Source organism: Motacilla alba, chromosome 1A (assembly GCF_015832195.1).
Source record: "Motacilla alba alba isolate MOTALB_02 chromosome 1A, Motacilla_alba_V1.0_pri, whole genome shotgun sequence".
NCBI lineage: Eukaryota > Metazoa > Chordata > Aves > Passeriformes > Motacillidae > Motacilla > Motacilla alba.
The window spans coordinates 16719657-16741257 of NC_052031.1; the positions used below are offsets into that span (position 1 = coordinate 16719657).

At 39.7% G+C, this 21601-nt stretch overlaps 1 protein-coding gene across 10 annotated transcripts in view; it reads left to right on the plus strand.

Moving 5' to 3' along the window:
- TAFA5 (TAFA chemokine like family member 5) overlaps positions 1-21601 on the plus strand; it is a 470404-nt gene that overhangs the window by 100908 nt on the left and 347895 nt on the right. The window contains exon 1 of one of the 10 annotated variants that reach the window (XM_038154229.1): positions 9108-10180. The exons of the other annotated variants lie outside the window; for them this stretch is intronic. Coding sequence (XP_038010157.1) covers positions 10090-10180 — 91 coding nt within the window. The 5' untranslated portion in view covers positions 9108-10089. Of the gene's footprint in view, positions 1-9107; positions 10181-21601 lie in introns of those variants that run through there. 10 annotated transcript variants of the gene reach the window in all.

Below are 21601 nucleotides of genomic sequence, written 5' to 3' on the forward strand. Positions count from 1 at the left end.
AAAAAAAAAAAGGTAACAAGTATTTTAAAAAAAATAATACAGTATCTAATCTGTATGTGGTAATTCATGCATAAAAACTTCAATTCATCATTGCCCACTTCTGATAGGTCTACTTCTAATATAGTAGCCATTCAATGTATAATATTATGCTAATCTAATGTCTATTATCCCTATATATTAGTACACGTGTGTGGTAAATAAGACTCAGATTTTTATTGTGACATTAAGGTCATCAAAGCTGTTTCTGCAGGCATATCTTAACCAATCGGCTAGTTTAAGATTTATACTCAATTCAAGCTGTAATGCCTGTATCATCCGTACTATCTACGTATTACCTTGCACACCCCCATTTAGTCAGGAACAATTAGTTATCATGGCTCATCTCCCCTTTCATTTATGTACAGACAACTGAAAACTCAAGGGCTTGTGAACTTTCACCTGTGGAGTACATAGGCTGTTGGTGTGGGACTTTCACTGAGTGTACAACAAGAAATCAGAGAAAGCGGTTTATCTCTTGTTTAAAAGCCTGAAATGAATATGATGATGACGATGCTTGAGACATTCCAGCACAGGTGTGATGCTAAAACCTCCCAGGACTTGGCACTCCATTCCTTATCTATTTAAGGTTAAGCAGTGTCCAAGGAGAGAGTATATTCTGCTGTAGAGAAGGATGTTTTATTTCTTACAATGTTTGTATAATGCTCTTTGTAATGCTTTGTCCAGATGAAATAGAGCTGAATCAGCTACAATATCTCTGTGATTTTTACAGAAGTTAGTTCAGGCTCTGCATTGTCACTGCCCCATGAACCAGGGGTCATATTTTAGTACTGTTTTTTTGTTAAATGCCAAAAATCTTAGATGCTCCATTTCTTGTTGTAATTATAGTTTTCTGTTTCAAAATAAGGTAAGCATGCAAAAAAAAAAAAAAAAAGATTCCTATTAGGACAGCATAATTTAAAATAAAACCAAAGAGATTGTTTGCCACTTAAAATATGTTTGTCACAAAAAGTTTTGTGAAAAAGGTGCTATGCATTGGCTACTTCCTTAAATACAGAAATTTATAGGACTCCTGATATATCTGGTAAATAGAAGAAATAAACTTTCTACAAAAACAAACAGACAAACAAATAATGAATAGGTTGTGCAGGCAAGAGAAAGTTCTATTAATCTGCAGTTCCTGCCATTATCCCACCCAGGTGTAAATAGAGGCCTCTAGTGTGTTAATTCCACAGAGTCAGTAATAAACCTGAGATTAGCTTTCAATAATACACTTTCTTCCGACTCAAAAAAAAAAAAAAAAGTCTTATACCATTTAGTATTAACTAGTAATTTAACAATAGCTAGAGATGTACTAATACTTTTCTTGTTTTTTACTCTCAAGAGCCAGTGGACTATATTATACATGAATGGCTTGTAAAATGATTGTTTTATATTTCAGAATAACAAACAGGTTTCTGTACTCATTAAAGATTTAAATTTAACAACCATTTCACCTTTACTTATTCCTGAATACAGACCCAGAAGAAACTTTTATAAAATTCTCTGTCTGTTTTAATGCCATAGTCTGATAAGCTCTTGAAAACATGAGAATTATTAGATTAAAGAAAAGAGTGCCATAGTGGTAAACCCATTTTAATTTATACGTAAAATGTAATAATTGTTAACTCTGTGCATGTAAGAATTTTAACTGTTTATTTAAAGTTTTGAATAATTTTAAGCCATCTGCACTTAACATTTGTCTGAAAAATATTTGCTTCCCCTTCACTAGCTTAATAGGAGCCAAAGATTACTTCTCTCACGAGTATCACCCAACATGCTCAAATACTAGAGGCAGTTGTTGTCTCTTCCCCATATGTTCAGAACCTGTTCTAGCTTACTGTGGAGGTGCCTAATGGTGTTCTGGATGTGCACCACTTTTGCTGCAGCTCCCTTTTATACATACTACAATAAGAATTGCTAATGGAAAGAATTCAAGCGGCTGTTGAGGCCTAACTTCAGCTCCTGATCAATTTTTGTAACATCCAGATTTTGAAAAAAGTGCAAAGTCAAAATCTAAAGAAATGTAAAGGAGATTCTCTGGTTAAAGTTAAAACTACAGGTCAAAGAGTTCCTTGCGTAAGTTGCCAGTGAGTATGGGTTTGTATAGCAGAATTCATTTCTGTAGAATTGTTTTTTCTTTTTTTTTTCATTTTCCCCCTCCACTAAGATGGAAGAAAACAACAGACATTACAAATCCTTTAGCTTATTCACTTTTCCATGCAACACTGGTATTGGCCATTCTATAAAGGCTTGCTGTGACATGGCTCATAGATTTTGTGTGTATTCAGCATGGCTTTCTCTGTGGGTCTTATTCTCAATTAAGAACTTACTCCCTGAATGTTGCAGCATTTTTAGTTGTGTGTTTTTCAGCTAGACCCTCAAGAATTGATACTGGAAACATGCATCATAACTACATTCCCTTAATTTCATGTGGTTAATCATCCTGGTTAAAATACAAATCCCTTTTCTGAAAAAAAAAAAAAAAAAAAAAAGAAAAAAAAAGTAGTGAACAATTGTAATTCAAGAAGTGTTTAAAAGTCCAGATGATCTTAAAATACATAAAAAGAAAAAAAAACCCATGAAGATAAGCCCTCTGAGTTTAATTGTGATTTTTGTGAATAGCCCTACAGCCATTGGAATATTTGAGCCTATGCCTCACACATCAGTCTTAATTGTGAGTTTCAAGAGCTCGATACTCTCTCTGAATTATCACAGACTCACAGAATGGTTTGGGTTGGGAGAGACTTTAAAAGATCATCCAGTCCAAACTCTCTGCCATGGTTAGGGACATCTTTCACTAGATCATGTTGTTCAAAGCCCCATCCAATCTCATCTTGAACACTTCATTTTCATTTCAAGACAATAATCTTACAGATCTTCTGTCTTACAGAAAGGCCCTTATGACCTTGTACAGTCTCTCTTTGAGATTAGTAGCTCTCTTTGTTGCTATAATCTGCTATCTATTTAGGGTGAATAAAAGCATAGTTTCAAGACAGGAATGGATGAAGGCCAGAGATAATCCAGAAAAAAAGAGGGAGTAGAAAAAGGATGGGCAGACAGAGAACTTGTATTACTGCAGTAAAACAAATTCTCCATTAAGACACATGGGGTTCTTTCCATTAAATTCCAAGTTTCTTCTTCTGCTCAAATATAAAACTAGCCTCAGGCAGCCATAGCATATGTAATAATGTATAATATTAGATGTCTCTTTCTTCAGACATCAGAATATTTCTTTCTGAACAGGTTGTGTGACAACTTGGTACATCTTGAATTAAAAAAAAATAAAATAATCCATACTTTGGAAGGCAAGAATTAGTTTCAGCACTGCAAATTCTTCACAGAGGATATGCTGCCTGTCTCCCTCCTCATTGGCAGTTCATTCATTGCAGCTCACATACTTTCTCATATGCATACTTGCATTAGAGCTCCTTAGGATCTGTAATAGTGGCAAATACCATCAGTGTAGGAGCTGGATTTCAAGGCTCTAAATTTTTCAATCCCAGATGCAAAGAGGTTTTTTGTGTAGAAAATTCCCCAGGTCATAATGCTGTTGTTGTTCTCAGTAGGAAACCTTAATTGCAAAGCTAGTTGGATAAGAGTTGGATTAGCTGGCAGAGTGTTGTCTGGAAAATCTTTCAGCTGTGCAATGTTATCACTTCCCCTGCGTACCTCCACCCCCACCCCTGAGGATTCCTAGCCTACTGCATTTGGTGAGATACATATGTTTTCCCCAGCTACAGGAGCTGTGAAGGGTTCCTCTGGGATATCTAAGTATAAATACCCAAGTGTGTCTTCAGTTGCTAGGTTATTTTTAGTCAATGGGTGGTTACCAAGTCATCTATAATTGTGCTGTTAAATGTGTCAGAGCAGCTACTGCAAATTGAGGTGCTCCCTGTAACAGGTGGAGCATATAAAGCAAAATGAGAGAGGGCAAAAGCAACATTTCAGAACTGAACTGCTTAAAGATTTGAATTATATAAGGGGTGATTTCTTGGTAGGCAGACACAAGGATGATGATCTAGGAGTACAACATGGATGAAGGAATATGGTAGCAGTGTTTGCCTGCATGTGGTAGCTCAACACCTGCTGGTAATTAAACCTCAAATAAGCCACCCCCCCCTTTCTCCAGCCCCCATCTGGTGAGAGAGGGACAAAAGCAGAGACTGTGGATTGAGACAACAACTTACTGAAAGCAAGCAGCAGTGGAACAAGAAATGCACAGTAGCAGCAGCAATATTAATAACAAAAGTTTACGGAAGAGATGATTCTTTAGACACCAAGGGTGTTCACTAACACCTCATTTTAGTTCCACATGGTTGCTGAGACAAAGACAAGATGGGGTATGTTCCTGCAGCTTGGCAGCAGCTCACAATTATTCTTGAGATTAAGACGAGGTGGCAGACACTCCATAGCCAGCTTTCCCCATCCCTGAGCCTGAAACAACAAAAAAACGATGGACAAACCCCCCAAAATCCTTTCCATGGTGCTGCCTGCTTTCTGCACTGCTGGGGTTGACTGTGGCCAGCAATGCTTGGCTCAGCTCCTGTCTGCCCAGCCCAGGCTTGGCTGGGCTTGGGCTCAGCTCAGGCTCTGCTGCTCCATTCCACCGGCTGCTTCTTGCACCAGGGCCGTGGCACACACTCGGCTGGGCTCTGGAAGAAACAGAACAAAATGGTGAACTTCTGGAGTATTTTCCCTTTTTTCCTTCCCCTGGAACCAACCCCCTAGCAGCGAGGATGTGAGCACTGTGGAGTAGCAACGTGGCCAGGCCCCAGGGCTCTGGGCTCCCTCTCCGTGAGCAAACCTAGGACACTACACTACACATAGTGCCTGTGTTGGCGCATTGTGTGATTTCAGACAGGTGTTTTGGGAGAATTTACCAGTGGTTCAAGGGACCAGAGTGGTCTCACAGGACCTCTATCTTCTTAGGCAGCTCCTTTTTTGGTAGTGGCCAAAAGCTGTTACCAAATGGTGACTGCTCTGTGGGAGAATGTTCAGTGAGTTCCCAGTGGAAAACTGTCTGCATGGCACCAACTGCTGGCACAAATCTTTATAAATAGAAAGGAGGAAGAAAATCTTACCTGAATAGAAAGCCAGAACAATGGTAGGAAGAAGACATGAACAGCAAAATAATGCAACTGAGAAGCAAAATTAAACAAAATTACTTAAAAAAACCCCTAAGCTGTCAAAAGTTCAAAGTAAACATGCACTGTTAGCAAGGAGATCACACAGTGGTAATTCTAAATTAACTAGGCTGTGCTATCCCTTGTATGAATCTGCCACTAGGAGACAGGATGGGAAGCAGAATATAGCCTGTCAAAAATATTAAAGCTATATTAAAATATCCCCTACTTTGGTAATTCAGGGGAAAAAATGAAAATTTTAGGTGTTCATGGAAAGAGATAAACAAATGTTTTTGTGGTTCTATGGTAGCCACATTATGTCACAAACCAGAGATCAATAGCATCTCTTTAGATGTTAATTTCTAATTCAGTGCAGTTACCCAGCATCAGCTGAAGACCAGGAATAAAATTTTGAGGACTGCTGTAGTTGTGCCTAGCTCAAAAGCAAAGAAATTCAAACCAGCCATTGGTATGCAGAGAAAAGAGGAGGGAAAAAAAAAAAAAAGCTTAAATGCTGCTAAAACTAATTGGTGGAAATACCATTGTCTGTTCTCATTCCTATATATTCAATATATCTTATATTTTGGTTAGATTCAAAATGGAAAAGGATTTATAATGCTACTTCAGGCATATGTGAAAGATGAAGTGGGTGAATTTCAACAAAATAAAATGTTAAACTTAGCATCAGGAGAAACATTCCAGCTGAGAGAACCACTGGGCTGGAATAATCACCTCAAGTGGCTGGTGACAGACTATTGCCTGAGTAACTCAAAAGTAACAAAAATGAAATCCAGTGGGCATTGGCAAAAGTTTGGTCTAGATAACCTAATAATAGCTATTGTCTTCTCTATTTTTTTTTTCAAAGCCAGAAGTAGTTTCCAAATTCATTACTTAAAATAGGCTAACGTAACATCTTGTGCTCCTGCATTTAGATCTGCATTGGCCATGCATAATTTGGGGGTTTATTGCATGAGCAGGAATAAAATAGTTATGCAAAAGGCAGTTGACACAGCTGTAAATAGTAAGACTTTATTTCTAGGTATGTGGAATACAATCTGATCATGATTGTTTTCCAGGAATTTTAGCACATCTTTATTTATAAAATATCTCAGTAGTGAAGAATAAATCTTACAGAGCCTGGTAGAATCTTTTCACAAAATTAAATGCAGAGTATGGATAATTTTTTCAACTTGAGCAAAGGCTGCTGTTTTTGCTACCGAGTTCCAGTTTTAGTAATTCTGTAGAACTCAACTGAATTTTTTGTAAAATGAACAAATGAGCTGTATTTCCAAAAGAGAACACACATTTGAAAATTATGCACTTATTTTTTTGCTGCTTTCTTGTAAGATCTCAGAAGATCTTCTATCTCTTACACATTTGCTCTTGCTCCCTGATCACCAGGAAAATGTATTCCTTGCTTCTCTTCCCAGCTGCAAAAGCCTTCTATATGAGAAATGTCTGCCAAGGCCATCACCATCCTTTACCAGCTTTCAGGTGCTGAGCATTGCTCCTTCAGCTTGAAAACACAATGGGGAAAACCCGTGTGGAGTGGTTCCCTAGAAGGAGCTACTGCTAGGATCACAGCTTTTTGCCTCTGTATTGCTGGAGATGAAGGAGGTCAGGACAAAACCTGGAAATGCAGAGATAGGTCTGCAAATCTGTTATGGCCTCAGCAGCTTAGAAGTTGTTCCAATGTATTCCATTGGCTGGGGATGCAAATCTTAATCGGCTGAAAGATAAGGGGGGATTTTTATCAGCGGAATTTATTCAGAAAAGTCTCCCAGGAAAGTCTACATGGCTAACTTGAGTTATCTTTAGTATTTCATAAATCTTTATGCAAGTAACACATAAAGAAATTGAAGATGGGTATTTCTGACTAGGACTGAATCTTGTTTGAAAAGTCCAAAGCTATTTAGAAAACACAAAACTGAGAGTGAACCATATGTGGTACGGCAAGTGGTGTTGCCAGGTACCACTGTCCTCTCAAATGGGAAGTCTTCTGGAATTCTTTGTTGCTATGAGACTGAACATGTCCATACAGTGTGAGTGCTGAACCAGATTTTTCTCCCACTTCCACTAGTGTGCAAGTAGAGTGACTCCACTGCAGCCAGGCAGCACAATGCCATGTTCTGATGTTTTGTTTATGAAGGGTCTGACCTAAAGGCTGCAGAAACCCAGGCGTATTTGTCTAATTCAGAAGCTCAGAGAAGTAAGACTAATTTAAAATGAGAGAAAGCACCATCTTGCACCTCAAAAGGAGCAAGGAACATGCTGTTGGGGGTTCTGACCCACTGATAGTGGATCTTTGTGTGCTTTTAGTAAAAAAAAGAAAGCAATGATTAAAATTTTTCAGACTAAAAAATACTTATTGCGGACTGTGTAAACTCTGAAGTTTGACACTTTAAAAATCCTGTGGATTTTAAAGTTACCTGTGGATTTTAAAGCTGGTATGTTGGTGGGGGGCAGGGGGGGGAGAGAGATTTGTTTGCTTAAGTATAAAATGTGTGAATTTTCTTTAGCTACTTGACACTTTTTTCTTTCACCCAGAAGACAAATAAACAAACAAAACCCAATTTGAACTGTTCCCAAGCATAGCAAATTTCTCACCAAAGTGTACATTTCAGAATGAAAGACTTACAGTGGAATTCCTCTAGTGCAGCTATGACATTGCTTTAACATTGCATTGCTGTAATCTGCAAATATAGTAAATGCAATACATGGGTTTATAGGGATTTGTGTGAAGTTTAAAATTCAAAAGATGGTTGTTTTTAATGTTTCTCTGTGCTATCTGTGAAAAATGAAAAGGCATAGGGATGAGTTTAAGACACATCTCCAACAGCATGGGAGATGTTCGCCCAATAAAAATACAGATATTTTATTAATCTGTCCTTTCAAGCATCTGGAAACCCTTTCCTGGTCTGTTAAAATTAAGCAAATATTTAACTATGAAATATTACAAAAAAACCCCAAACAAACAAAAAACCAAACCAAACAACAAACCAAAAAACCAAACCCGCAATCCACATCATGAATGCAGATGCAGCCAAGGTGCTATGAAAACAAAGCTCTCTCCCTGCAAGTGTTCCCTTACTTGGTTTAAATCTCCAAAACTATGGATGTCTATCCCGGAGAAACCGGGATAGCTCACTGGCCGTCCGTGCGTTACCGTCGTTGTCACTGCTGAGCAGTGAGCCTACAGCCAGCCCGAGCAGCCCGCAACTCCCAGCGCGTCGCGGAGACCCTCCGGGAGGTCCCTCCGCTGTGCCGGCCCTAGCACCGTCCGGCCCGCCGAGGCCGCTGGGCGCTCGGCCCGCAGCCTCCGCGGGGCTCGGCCCGCACCCGCCCTGCCCGCCTCCGCTGCCGAGCCCCTCTCCCCGCGTCACGCTGCCCCTCTCCCCGCGTTACGCGGCCGCCGCTCGCTCCGCGGAGCTTGCGCGGCGCAGCGGCGGCGTTTAAACGCGAGAGGCGGGGAGCCTGCGCGGGTAGGGGGCACCGGGAGCGAGCTCGGTTCGGGCAGTCCTCCTGTGCGGCCCGCAGCACTTGGGTGTGCGGCTGTTAACCCTGTCCCACACCGCCGCCGGCCGCCTGTGCGCACCGAGCTGGGTGCCTAGACCGGGCAGCCCCGGCCGTCGCGGCGGCCCCCGGGTGCGGCGCGCCGCGCCTGCCCCTGGCCGCGGCTACACTGCGTCCCACAACGGCGGCGCCGAGCGCGCAGTCCCCGCGGAGCGGCCCCGCATCGCAGCACCGCCCCGGCCTTCCCGCCCCCCCGCCCGGCTGCTGTACGGCAGCCGGTGGCCTCGGCAGGCTCCTTCCCCTGGAGTGGGAGTGCGGCAGCAAAATCACAGCCTTGGTGTGCCGGGTTTTTGGTTTTATTTTTGTGGGCTGTGGTTTGGTGTTGTTTTTTTTTGTTTTTTTTTTTTTTTTTTTGCCTTTTTTCTTCACGCTGATTTATTAGATTCTTTAATTTGCGCTCCTGTTTTCCGCGGGGATTGCTGCAGCGGAGGCATCAACCTGTAGACTGAGAGAGCCCGCCGTAGCCCGGCGCGGTTCTCGGAGGGCGCGTTGCGGTGCCACCGCCGGGCGCGGCCCCGGGACGGGGTCGACCTCGCGGGCGGACGGCGGGCGAGGGAGCGGGGCCAGCCACGGCGCCTGGGGGACCTCTCGGGGCCGGGAGACGAAGAGCCCCGGCGGCGGAGGTGCGAGCCCAAAGGCAGACCGGCGATCCGCGCGAGAGCCCCCGAGCGGCCCCGCGTTTGCCACGGACGGCGGGCTGAACCGACTTCCCTCCCGCCCCTCGCACCCGCACCGGAGAGCATCTCCGAGCCGGGGGAGGAGGAAGGGGGTGCAACAAATTGCCGCCAGCCGGGAGAAGTTGCAGTAAAGAGAGATCCCTCCCTCCCGCTCCCTCCCCTCCCCGCTCGCTCTCTCCTCCCCAAGCCGTGGCAGCGAGCAGCGGAGCGGCGGCCCGACGAGCGAGCGGCACCCGCAGCCCGGCGATGCTGCAGCGGCTCCCGCGGAGCCTCGGCGGGGAGGGCCCGGCCCCTGCGCGCCCCGCGCCGGCCGGCGGCGGCGCGCCCTGAGCGGCCCCGCGCCCCCGCGGCGCAGCGGGCGCTGTTGCGCAACCCTGCCCGGCACCGCCGGCTCCCTGCCCCCGCCGCCGGCTCGCCGCGGCTCCCGCGGAGACGGAGCGCTGATTCATGGGGCCCCGCGCCGGCTGCCTCGGCGAGGAGAGCGCGGCGCTGCCGCTGCCCCCGCGCGGGGTGTGAAGCCCCGGCCCCTCCTCCGCAGCCCTGGGCTCGCCCGCCCTGCTCGGGAGTGTGGTCCCTGCCGGGAGCCGCCGCGCCTGGCGCACGGAGGGAAGCGTTGATGCATCGCTGTGGAAATTCATTGTGTGACTTTCTGGGTATTTACTGAGTTTCAGACCGAGATGCAGCTCTTGAAAGCTTTATGGGCACTAGCAGGAGCAGCGATCTGCTGTTTTCTTATATTTGTCATCCACTCACAGTTTCTTAAAGAAGGTAATTGTATGTGCATGTCTACATATCCTGTTCTTTAATACTAAGATCTTTACGAGGTGCCTTAATTATTTTTACTGTTTCCAGTATGTTCTATTTACAGCAGTGCTTCCACGCTATTTTTCCTTTCCGTTAAAGCCTTCTCAGTTTTGTTGCTTTAGGTATTAGGTAGGCTTAGACTTACATCTTTGGTAAATGTATATATATTATATGTATATATAAATATATATATGAAATCTGTATGATGTTTATATTCGATGTTTTAGCTGACGTCTCATTTCTTTATGGGGCATGTATAGTGCATAGAAAATATTTGTTGCTATCAGATGACCACAAAACAGTAGTCATCATGGGAATATTAATAAACCAAAAAACCCCTTAACAAGTAAACGTCTTATTTTTATACGAAATCAATAGGCATCCTTTGCCTCTTCCTTATTCAGTACATTTTCAATAGATGGCACTAAAGTTCTATGGAAAGGGCAGGGCAGAGCAAATCCTGGCCATCCAGCTTCTTCCTTCTCTTCACTGCCCCAGAACGGGAAGAGGCCTTTGCGTGGCTTCAAGGATCCTGTTTTTACCACCTTCTGGTCAGAAAACTGATTACAATTTTTAGGAGAAAATAATTTGAATTGTCGGGGCAGGCTTTCCTCTTTTTTTCTTCCTTTTTTTTTTTTTATTTTTTTTATTTTGCCTACTTGAATTGGGTGAAAAAAAATATTTGATGAAGTGAGTAGAGGGATTTTTCCTGGGGAGTAACACTTGTATTGCTCCTTTTTTGTTTTGTTTTCTTTCCTCAGGAAATTAGTATTTTCTTTTTTTCCCCTACTGGTAAACTAATTAGTTCAGTTGTTACTTGTGTAGCAAACTCTAGCCTGAGATTCAAGTGTGAATCCTGAAAAATGTATATATATTTCGTGGTGTATGGGAAAGTCCAGTCCTGTTTTTTAAGCAGCGTTAACAAAAATAATACAACAATATGGGGGTTTTGGTGAGCCAATTTTTTCTTTTTTTTTACCATTGTAATATAGTTGAGAGTATAGCTGGAGGAAAAAGGAGCTAAGCTCAGCTTGAAGTGCTGGCTGTGTAAAGCAGGGAAAAAACTTTTTTGTGACTGGGACAAAGTTTCAGTCAAGGCTGGGCAAAGTGACTACCTTGCAACCTCTGGAGTGTTTGATTTTAATTTAGTGTCAGTCTAAGCAAAGCATGAGACTCTTATGTTTTCACACAGGTTTTTTTTGGTTTTTTTTTTCTCTGAAATTAATAAACTCTGTTTGGTTAATTTAGGAACATTATTCAGATACCTCCGCTGCTAAAGATTTCTCCTTTAAGAAACCTACCCATGCTGTAATTGCATTGTGTGCAATGCCTCCCACATAGTGACTTATTTAACATTCTTTTAAAATGCTCAGACAACTGTATTTTTATGTATCTGCCTAATGACATGACCTGTTTTGAGAAGACTTTGCAGACTTTCAGGCTGGTTTTTTTACTCCATTTGCCATTACACTGCTTTTTTTCCTTCTTCGGTCTTTTAGGGCTTGAGGTCTGTGTTACTGTAAAAAATCCTCAAAAGAAGAAGCATTTTGTTTCCCTTAAAATATTTCATCCTGCCTTGTAGGAATAGAAAGCTAGCAAATTATTTTATAAAAACAGAACCCATGGTGATACATGAAGGACTTCTAACACATTTTACATTTTTCTAGCAATTATAGCCATTTTTAACATGGACTGCAGACAGCAAACTGAAGCTCTTTAGCTTATTGGATAACTTAATTAGATCAGTTTGTTTATATTTGTTCCTGAACTATTTCTGCTTTTTTAGCAATGAAAACTATATACTGACTGTAAATTGCATATATTGGGACAGCTGTCAGACTTTTCTTGACAGGTGCTAATCTCCACGATAGCATTTTGGCCCTTTCCATGCAATTACTTCAGCAGTGTATGTCTTCCTTCCTCCCTGTGGTTTCAATAAAGACAGGGAATAGTTTGGTGGAGTTGAATGAAAGTCTGCATGGTATGACTGAGCTTCTTGTTAATAAAGAACTTTTAAAATACCTAATAAAAGTGAATGGTTTAAGCATAGGATATCTAAATGAAGGCAAATAAAAGAATGAGAAATAGATAACACTGGATTTAAACTATGTATTGTAAGCAGTTTGCAAATTAAGATTTACTTTATTTTCATTTTTGAACCTGGTGTTTTATGTTACTTTCAATAAGAAAACAGAAAAAGTGCAAGGAAAGAACTAGCAAATAATTCAACCATATACCTACCACATTAGTTTATTAAGTAAATATGTTTAATGAAGAATATGTGTGTGATTGCCTGACTGCCCTCATAAGATTTGAAATAGTTTTCTGATGTCAGTTATCCCTTTACATTATAATTTTATAAAAAGTTAGGAATGCTATGTCTCATTGCACATGATGTTAGACTGTTGATTTCCTGGCCAAAAGATTAATTTCCCATTGGAGCCTAATGAGCTACACAGGCTTGCTGTTTGTAACTCAGCTGTGTCGTCAAATTCCTAAGTTAAATGCTTGGGCATTTTAATTTGATTATTGCTTGTGCAGAAGGATAATTTTCTGTTGTCCCAAAGAACATTCAAATAAGCCACCAGTTTGAGTAGCTTGATCAGATTATAGCTAATAACACCTATCTCCTGAGACAAGTTGATGGTACAGGTCCATACACCAAGCGTCTCTGTTCTATGCAAGACAATTGATTTAAGAAGAATGACATGCAAAATTAATTAAAGTTCAAAGCATAAAAATGCGTATACTTTCTATTTTTGCATCTTTCAAAATATTTACTGATTATTATTTTTCCAGAGCTAGTTTTTAACAGAAAACTGGCATAATCTTTACTTCATACAAAATTATATAATTACTACATGTATTTTTCTGTGTTCGTTTTCCTTTTTACTCACTTGGAATTGCTGATGTTATGTGGTAGGTTATGGTCTTGTGGCCTATTAACTCAATGTATTTTTATAATTCCAGTTGTACTGCGTGCCTGCATGGTGTAGAACTTCCATGACATCCAGCTGAGACTTATAACCAGAAACAAACCCTCCTTCAGTCCCATTCATAAATATGAGATTGCATGTTGCTATAGCCAACTGAGAATTTTTTTCATAATTAATGTTAATTTTGTGTTGATTTCATTTTAGTTCCTGTGCTGAAGTGGGCCTCTCCTAATTCTTAAATATTTTTATTTACTTTTGTGAATTGAGGCAGTTTGGTAGTAGCATTACATTACTACCGTATAAATGGTGTTAAAGAAACAATGAACACTTGTTCTGAGATGAGTGGGAAAGAGCTGTTTAAATGTCTATTTCCATGAATATGTTTTTTTCAGGAAATGAAGAATGGGTAACACAGGGTGCCATTTTTCCACACTTAGGCTTTTGTGTGGAAATACAGGTTGTCCTGTGGCTAATCCGTTCCCCTATGTCCAATCTGTCCTTCAGTGTTTCTAAAAGATGAATAGAGCTGTGAACCCAGAAAAGGGTATTGTGGTATATAATTGCAGTCCCATGCCTGTCTGATCTTCAAGCAAAGCAGTTTAACATACTCTAGTCAGCTGCAGTCAGTATGAAGGAGTGTTTAAAAATTCAGTATCTAAAACTTTTTGCATAGACTATTGAAAATTAAAAGTAACCAAGTGTATTCACTACCCACATCTGATTATAGATGATTCATTATCTGATATTGTTTAACACATTTATTCAAAGAGAAATAAAAACATTTCAGTTGATGTTACACCCCGTCAGTTGTGGGAACTCCTTTGCCCCAACAAGGACCTCTTTCATGCAGTAGAACGTTTTAACCATTCAGAGACTGCAGTGATGGGGAAAGGTAAAGGATACAGTATCTAAATGTGTCTTTGAGTCTCATAGAAAGTAGGGCAGTTGTGGAGTAACTTGAGAAGGGTATGTGTACATGGCAGCCAAGGTGTGTACAGCCCTGGATATACTTTAAAACTTTGCTGATAGCTCGTTGGGGGATAGAAACATCTAATTTATCAAAAGGTGTGTTGATGTTGTGAATGGTTTAGGAGATTTGGCTGATGTTAGCTTTGTTTGGAGAGGGACTGCACAGGAGCAGATTAAATCTCCAGAATCTTTCCTAAAGTATAGAGGATTGGAATATTCAGATCCCAAAACTAGATTCTTAATCTGTTGGGTAGATGTTCAGTAAGCTCTGTAAAATAAGGTGATTTTCTGTTGATACACTGCTGTAGTTAAGACAAGAGAATTCCAGTATTTCTTTTATAACCAGATGATTATGGCTATAAACCAAAATTTAGTATTGTTCGTGCAGCTTTACTGTATACTTATATATATAAGGTATCTGTTCAGCAAATTTGTCATAGTTATCTTTTTTTCTCCTCAGGCAGAAATTAGTAATTATTGGTTACACTTGTAGGCATTTCTGTGTCAATTCTATTTATAGAAATTAGTGTCACAATAGTGAAAAATATTACAGCACTTCTTAAAAAAAGAGAGCAGTATTAAACATAATAACTTGGCTAAGTTTTATACTTAATATCTTTTTACTGTCACTTTTTATACAGATTTAAATACTTTATCCTGCTCTAAAACTCCAGAAAAAGCTTGACGCATATTTTTGTTTTTAGCATGTACATTTTGACACTGACAATAATAGGGCACAGATTCTATTTAGCTGTGTAACCCCAAAGAACTCTGCTGCTTCTTCTGCTAATGTTTGAAAATGTCTACTGACAGTATACCCAAGATGATTTTTAAAGAGCTTTCTGCTCATATAACCTGATGGCTTGAGGAAGCTGGTATTGCTAATGTTTACTGCTGTGTAAAACCTTTTGAGGAAAGGAGCTGTATCTTCTAAAATGTTTTGAGCCTTTGGCCCTCAAAATTTTCCTAGAAAGAACTTGAATGTGACTTAGTATGACAGATAATATTGCTATCTTTTAATTTTTTTTATATCTTAAAAACATTAAAAATACTTGAACCAGTTAAATGCAGAAAGATAATTGCTTTTAAGAATGTGGGAGAAAAAAAAAACAACCCTATTTGTTTTGGTTTATTTTTTCAGTTTTCCCTTTTATGCTTTACCTGTGTCTCAAAACAGTAAGATACCTTGCATACCAGATGGGCTGCATATGTTACCTATATATAGTAGAACTGAGTTGAGGACAGCTTGTTCCAGCTGCAAATTTGCTGAAGGGTTTCTTACATTTAATGCACTGTAGTATAATTTTTTTCTACTGTCTATCTTCCATACATTTTTTGGAGGGGTGTTGTGAAGAGGCAGATATGAACGATATTTTCAGTACAGGACATCAGGGTAGAGAGAAGCACAGAATGCAGAAATGGAAAGTTTAGTCTTCTTATCCAGGAAACAGAATTGGTTGAAAAGCCCCAAACTTGAATAAGGGCTACATAGGAAAGAAAATGTGAAAGGTATCCAATCTCTCTTTGCATTTTTGTTATAGTTTTATGGCAGCTAAATAGAATTAGGACCCAGTTGTGGCTATGTGATGGTGTGTGGCTCATTGGAGCTGCAGAAAAATCAGAGGAGGTCCTGCTTTGAGATAAAATATTTTTGTATTTGAAATTTTTTAATGTTTCAGTCCATTGTTTTTCGTTTCTTTATTTGTTCTTTTTCAATAGGATTAGAGAGGTGTAGCAATGAAAGGAAGCAATGCAGACAAAATTCTCAATCATTTTCTTTTCAGGGAGGCAGGAAAGATGTTCTCTGTGTGGCATCTGCAGTGCTGGGATGTACCAAGAGGGGCAGTCTGACAGGTTTTCTGCCCATGGAGGAAGCTTTGAAATAGTCTTTCACTTTGGATGTTTAATATGAACGACTTGTATGTCTTCACAGGGAACTGCACCATCGATGGTATAAATCTCCTAGTTTTCCCCACTGAGCAACTTAAAAAAAGCCATTAGTAAGAGATTTTTCAGTAGCCTTTTTATGATTGCCTGTTTTCATAGCCCAGGAGCACAAGTGATGAATTATTGACCTTTCTCAGCATTTATCAGCACTACCTGTTCCTAAAGGCAGTGCTATATACTGGAGTGAGTCACATCATACAAAAGTGCATGCTTTTTAGATCTGTTGGTTAATATTTATTTTTCTCATTTCTTAGCAGACATACACTGTATCAAATACTAAACTGCCCAAACAAGACACACACAACTGAGACTTTTTTGAAACGGAACTAAAAAGGCCATGTGAAAAAAAAAGCAGCATGTATTTACAATTTGAGTTCAGTATAATATTGCTGAGAGAAGCCATATTTTTAAAAAATTCACTACTCAAAATATAGATAAAATTATTCTTTTCATGTATATATTTTAAAAAAGTTCTTTATAATCACATGAAGAAAAGACACAGCACAATTGTACTAATTAAAACAACTGTATTTGTTTTCTGCTAGTATTTAGATATCTGAGTTGGACTTGATCATTCAGCTAAATATGACTGGCCAACTGGGGTGTCTGTTCCACCCAATATTGCATTTTAGCTGATTTATTTTTCTTAGAAATTACATCCTCGTGCTACTTCTAACCCATAGTGATAGTACGTCCTATTTAATGAAAATCCTATTATTTGCCTAAATGTGCTTTATATGCTTGTTCTAGAAATTCAACGCAACATAGGCCTATTCATTATATTTTACCTTTGGCACCACATCAGTTCACAAGTAAATCTTACTCCGAGCAATAGATCTTCCTACTTATTGTTGTTAGTCTTGTGAGAAGCAATGAATAACATGTTTGGAATATGTCCTAACAGGAAATTAATATAGAAATAAACAGTACTAATTTCTTAAGGCAGACCGAGTACTAATATGTGTTTTCGCATGATTGATGTGTTATTTTTGACCATAAAAAGGAAAGGAGATTGTATTAATTTATCAGGTACAAAAAATTATTTGTAATGGGCGAGTATTTTCTGAACCTCAGTTTCTTACTAATGTTCCACAAGGCTATGTGCTGTTTCAAAGTCTGCATGTTTAATTGTAGTCACACATGAGAAAAGATTAAGTGGATCCACAGGAGAACAAAGGGAATAGCTAAATCTTTAGGAGATATGACCTAGAAAAAAGAACTAAAGACACTTGTATTACGAAGTTTAGAGAGGAGATTACTAGCATGAGAAGAGATTTCAGTAGGTAAAATTCTTCCTTGACAATAACAAACCATCCTTTCTCTAAAGTGGGAAATCATGAGAAGCATGAATGCAAACTGATTTGAGGGAAATTTGAGCTAGACATTGGGAAAGGTTGTAGCAAGACAGATTTGTGCTGGTGCTGTAGGGAGAACTTGCTATTGGCAAGAACAGTTAAGCACTGAGATAGATTTTCTTGAGAAGTTGTGGAATAGGAGAGTTTTATTTTCAGATCACAATCTTGTCTGTTGAGAGCAGTATTCTTAAATTGAACCAGACAGGTGGACTAGGTGATTTCTTGAAGTCCCTTGAAATCTGATTCTCTGAAATGTGCATTTACCTAAAACTTACAAAGGTGAAAGATATTTAAACATCTAATTTCAGGGCAATTTTCTGTTGGCTGCTGAAGTCAATAGGCTCATGAGAAATTATCTTAGGGTCTGAAAGTATCAGAGAACAAAAAAAAATACAAGAAATCAGCTAGTGTTTTAAGTATTTTATTAGCTAAATCATACCTTTTTGAGTTGCAGATGTAATTTAAAAACAAACAATAAAAAAAAAAAAGTAAGAGAAAATATAATGATTCATGTAAATAAGGATTACTTTTTAAGTGCTGTTTATCTTGCAAGCTCTTTAGGACTCAAAGGTGTCCTGAATCAGGATGGTGCTCTATTTGCACTTCTTCAAATGCAATGAGCAGTGAAATAGAGATATTAGTCTAATTCACATTCTGGTATTCCTTATAAGATGTGGATTTGTGTTAAAGATTGTTTGTTTCTGCTAGTCTGCTCTTGTTACCCCAGCATGTGAAAGGCTTATCTCTAGGTTATCCTATGGCTACTCTGATGTCTGGTATTGGAAACACAGAACCTGCCCCACAACAGTGTGAGCTGCAAACGGCTTTGTAAAGTTCTCAGCTAACACGTGCCTGTTTGGTGCTATGGGTTGTTAAAAGCTTTGTGTTCATTGCAGTCTGCAATGGTGTTTATCTTGATGCAGTACTGTCCAATTTTTAGATGTCTGTGTAGTTCCAAATCTGGTAGCAAAAGAAGAATTAGCAAGTTGTGCTGACAGAAATGCTTGTGGGTTGATACAAGGACAGGGAGAGATCACTCACTGATTACTCTCACAGACAAATTCTTCTTAATAAAGAATTATTTCAGGGAAGAATTAATTTAATTTATTGCCAATGAAAATCAGAGTAGAATCACAAGAAACAAACCCAAATCATAAAAGACTTTCCCCCCCGACTCTCTTCTTCCTGAGCTTCACTTTACTTCCAATTTTTCTGCCTTCTCCCCTGAGTGGTGCAGGGGGATGGGGAAGAGGGGTTGCAGTCAGTTTGTCAAACATTGTCTCTGTTGCTCCTTCCTCTTCATACTCTTCCTCAGCTCCAGCATGGGGTCCCTCCTATGGAAGACACTTCTTCACAAAGTTTTCCAGCATGGGTCCTTCCATGGGGTTAGTCAATCAGGGGCAGAATGCTGCAGTGTGGGCTCCTTTCTCCCTGGATCCACAGGTCTTGCAGGAGCCTGCTCCATTGTAGGCTTCCTGTAGGGCCACAGCCTGCCTTGGACATCCATCTATCCTTCTGTTTTAGCATGGAGGACTCCTTCAGATGCTGCAGGGGGATCTCTGCTCTACTGTGGATTCCCACGGACTGCTGGGAGGCAGCTGCCTCACCATGGTCTTCACAGAAATCTCTGCTCTGACACCCTGAGCACCTTCTCCCTTTCTTCACTGGCCTTGGTGTCAGCAGGGCTGTCTTTTTCTCTCCCATATTCTCATTCCTCTTTTTTGAATGTTGCTGGTGTTGAACAGATTCCCCCCCCCCGCCTTTAAATATGTAGTCACAGAGGTGCTACCATCATCATTGATGGACTCGGTTCTGGCCACCGATGTGTCCATCTTGGAACTGTTCAGCATTGGCTTCCTTGGACACAGAGGAAGCTTCCAGCAGCTTCACACAGAAGACATCCTTAAAGGCCCCCATCTCTCCACAAACATTGCTGTGCAAACCAAATATATTCATAGTCCACACCTTGTGCTTGGAACAAGCTTTGTGTGGAATTATTTTGTGTCTGTGGAACAGTTATGCACTACTGAGTTTTTCTGCTTTGAGATGTTGATGTACTAGTTCTTGTTTTCTTGAGCAGACCTAATGTTTCTTAAAAGACAAGAAATAAAAGTTTTTTGAAGTTACTATATGACAAGTTAAAATTTCTTTGTCCCTTTACACCAGCTTTTGAAAAAGCACTTGCATTTTATGCGGTTTTGTGTTGACTGCTAATTAATCCTGACAACGATGTTATATGATATCTTTTGAAATTTGCTACTGTCTTTATTGTATTAAATTACTTTTTTTTTCTGCATTATTCTTTCAATACAAATTTCTGTCTTTAGGGAAGAAAAAAAACCAAACCTCTGCTCCATTACTCAGAGTCGCACATGTTTTGGAGATGTGCATTGTGAATCTGGGAATAGATTTAGCCTCAAGAGAATCAAGCAGTTGTTTGAAATGGTCAGTGCTTGAGTATCACCTTGCTTATGGCTATGAACTAATTGAGATTAAACTAAAATGATTGTGAAGATGCTTTTTCTTCCTGTGCATCAGCAGGTCCCATTATCTGTAAATCCTTTAAAAGTATTATTTAGTCATTAAGAGAAATGAATGTTCTTTTTTATTCCTCTTTTGTTCTAGCTTTTGCCTTTGTTTTTATAATGCATGCTGGTAGAGGAAGTAAAGAGGCTTCAGCTTCTTTTATTGTGAAAAGATCTTGTAACTGTTTTAAGCATTTTTGTGTACTTGGCTATAAAACTATATAGATTGTACCAGATGCTGCCTTATCTTCTTTTATAGAATTATAATGGATGCTGATGAGTTTTAGATGCAAGCCTTTAAAGATAAAAATTACTTTGCTGTGTGTTATTTTCTTTGGTAGAATATAGTAACAGCCCCATTTTGTTGACTCTTTGCAACTTTCCATTATTTTGATTAACATTTTAGTAAAACTTCTTGTATTTTATTATTCTAAGAAGTTTTATGTCTTCCCCAAAGACATAAAACGTGACATGTGTATTTTACCTATTATTTAGTGAATTTACTAATTATTTAGTGAATAATGACATGATTTTTGGGTGGGCTGAAGACCCAAGAACTCCCATTACCTGCAGTTGGAGACTGTATAATAAAACACAGATTGAGCATTTCTGTGGCCATGTCTACCTACTAATTTAATGTCAATGCCCAACAGCTTTATTATAATTACGTTGGTTAAGTCATAACTAGACAAATAGCCATTTTGTTGTGATATATAGGCATCACTTGTACTGTTATGTATTTTAAAAAAAAAGGTGTTAAATGCTTAATTAGCAGTAGTTTTTCCTTTTTGTTACTCTTTTCTGACACCAAAAGCACTTTGCTAACCACGTATGACTTTTCACTTAACCAAACTTAAACTTTGGTAACAACCTTAAGAAAGTAAATCTTTAAAGTATGAAAGTTGAAGGAAACAATGTGATTGTTTGATGTTAGGAATGAAATCTTGTCTCCATTGAAATTGATGTTGAACTTCTTGGTGTTTTCATTTATGCTCCTGTACCGCACTAAGGTTTTACTTTGGTATATTTTTGCCTTTGTTTATTGACCTGAGATAGTGTCCTTTCCATCTGTAAGGTGTGTGAGGTAAATATCTTTGGAAGATAATCCATGCTGAACTCTTTGAAAACAACTGATTGAAGCATGTATTTAACTGGGAAGGTTCTGCTCCATGCTACAGTTCCTTGTCCCATACCTGGGCACTGCGGCTCCTGATGACACTGTTTTCTGATGGTAAAGTGAGGTTATTTTCCTTATTCCACAGACCCTAAAAATTATGGTTGTTGTGCAACTTCATACTCCATTGCAGTGAGTTATTAGTGTTAGTAGCATGTGCTTCTACTTAATTATGCACTTAGGCCTTATCCAGAGCCAGATCCATATCCTTGCAGTCACTTAACAAGTCTAGAGACACTTGCTGTTCGCAGAAGAAGTGCAAGAAAAAGACTGTTAAATTATACATGAGCAAGTAGTTAAAATAACAGAAGTTATGAAATATCACTTCTCCTTAGTGTCTCTTCACAGGCATAATGCTTTTCATCATCTAGATGCTGAATTTCTTCAGTAGTTCTTGTCTACTTTTAGTTTCTTTCTTGCATGCTCTCCGAAGAGAATGCAGCTTCCTTCTGCAGGCACCCATGGAACATGGGCAAAAG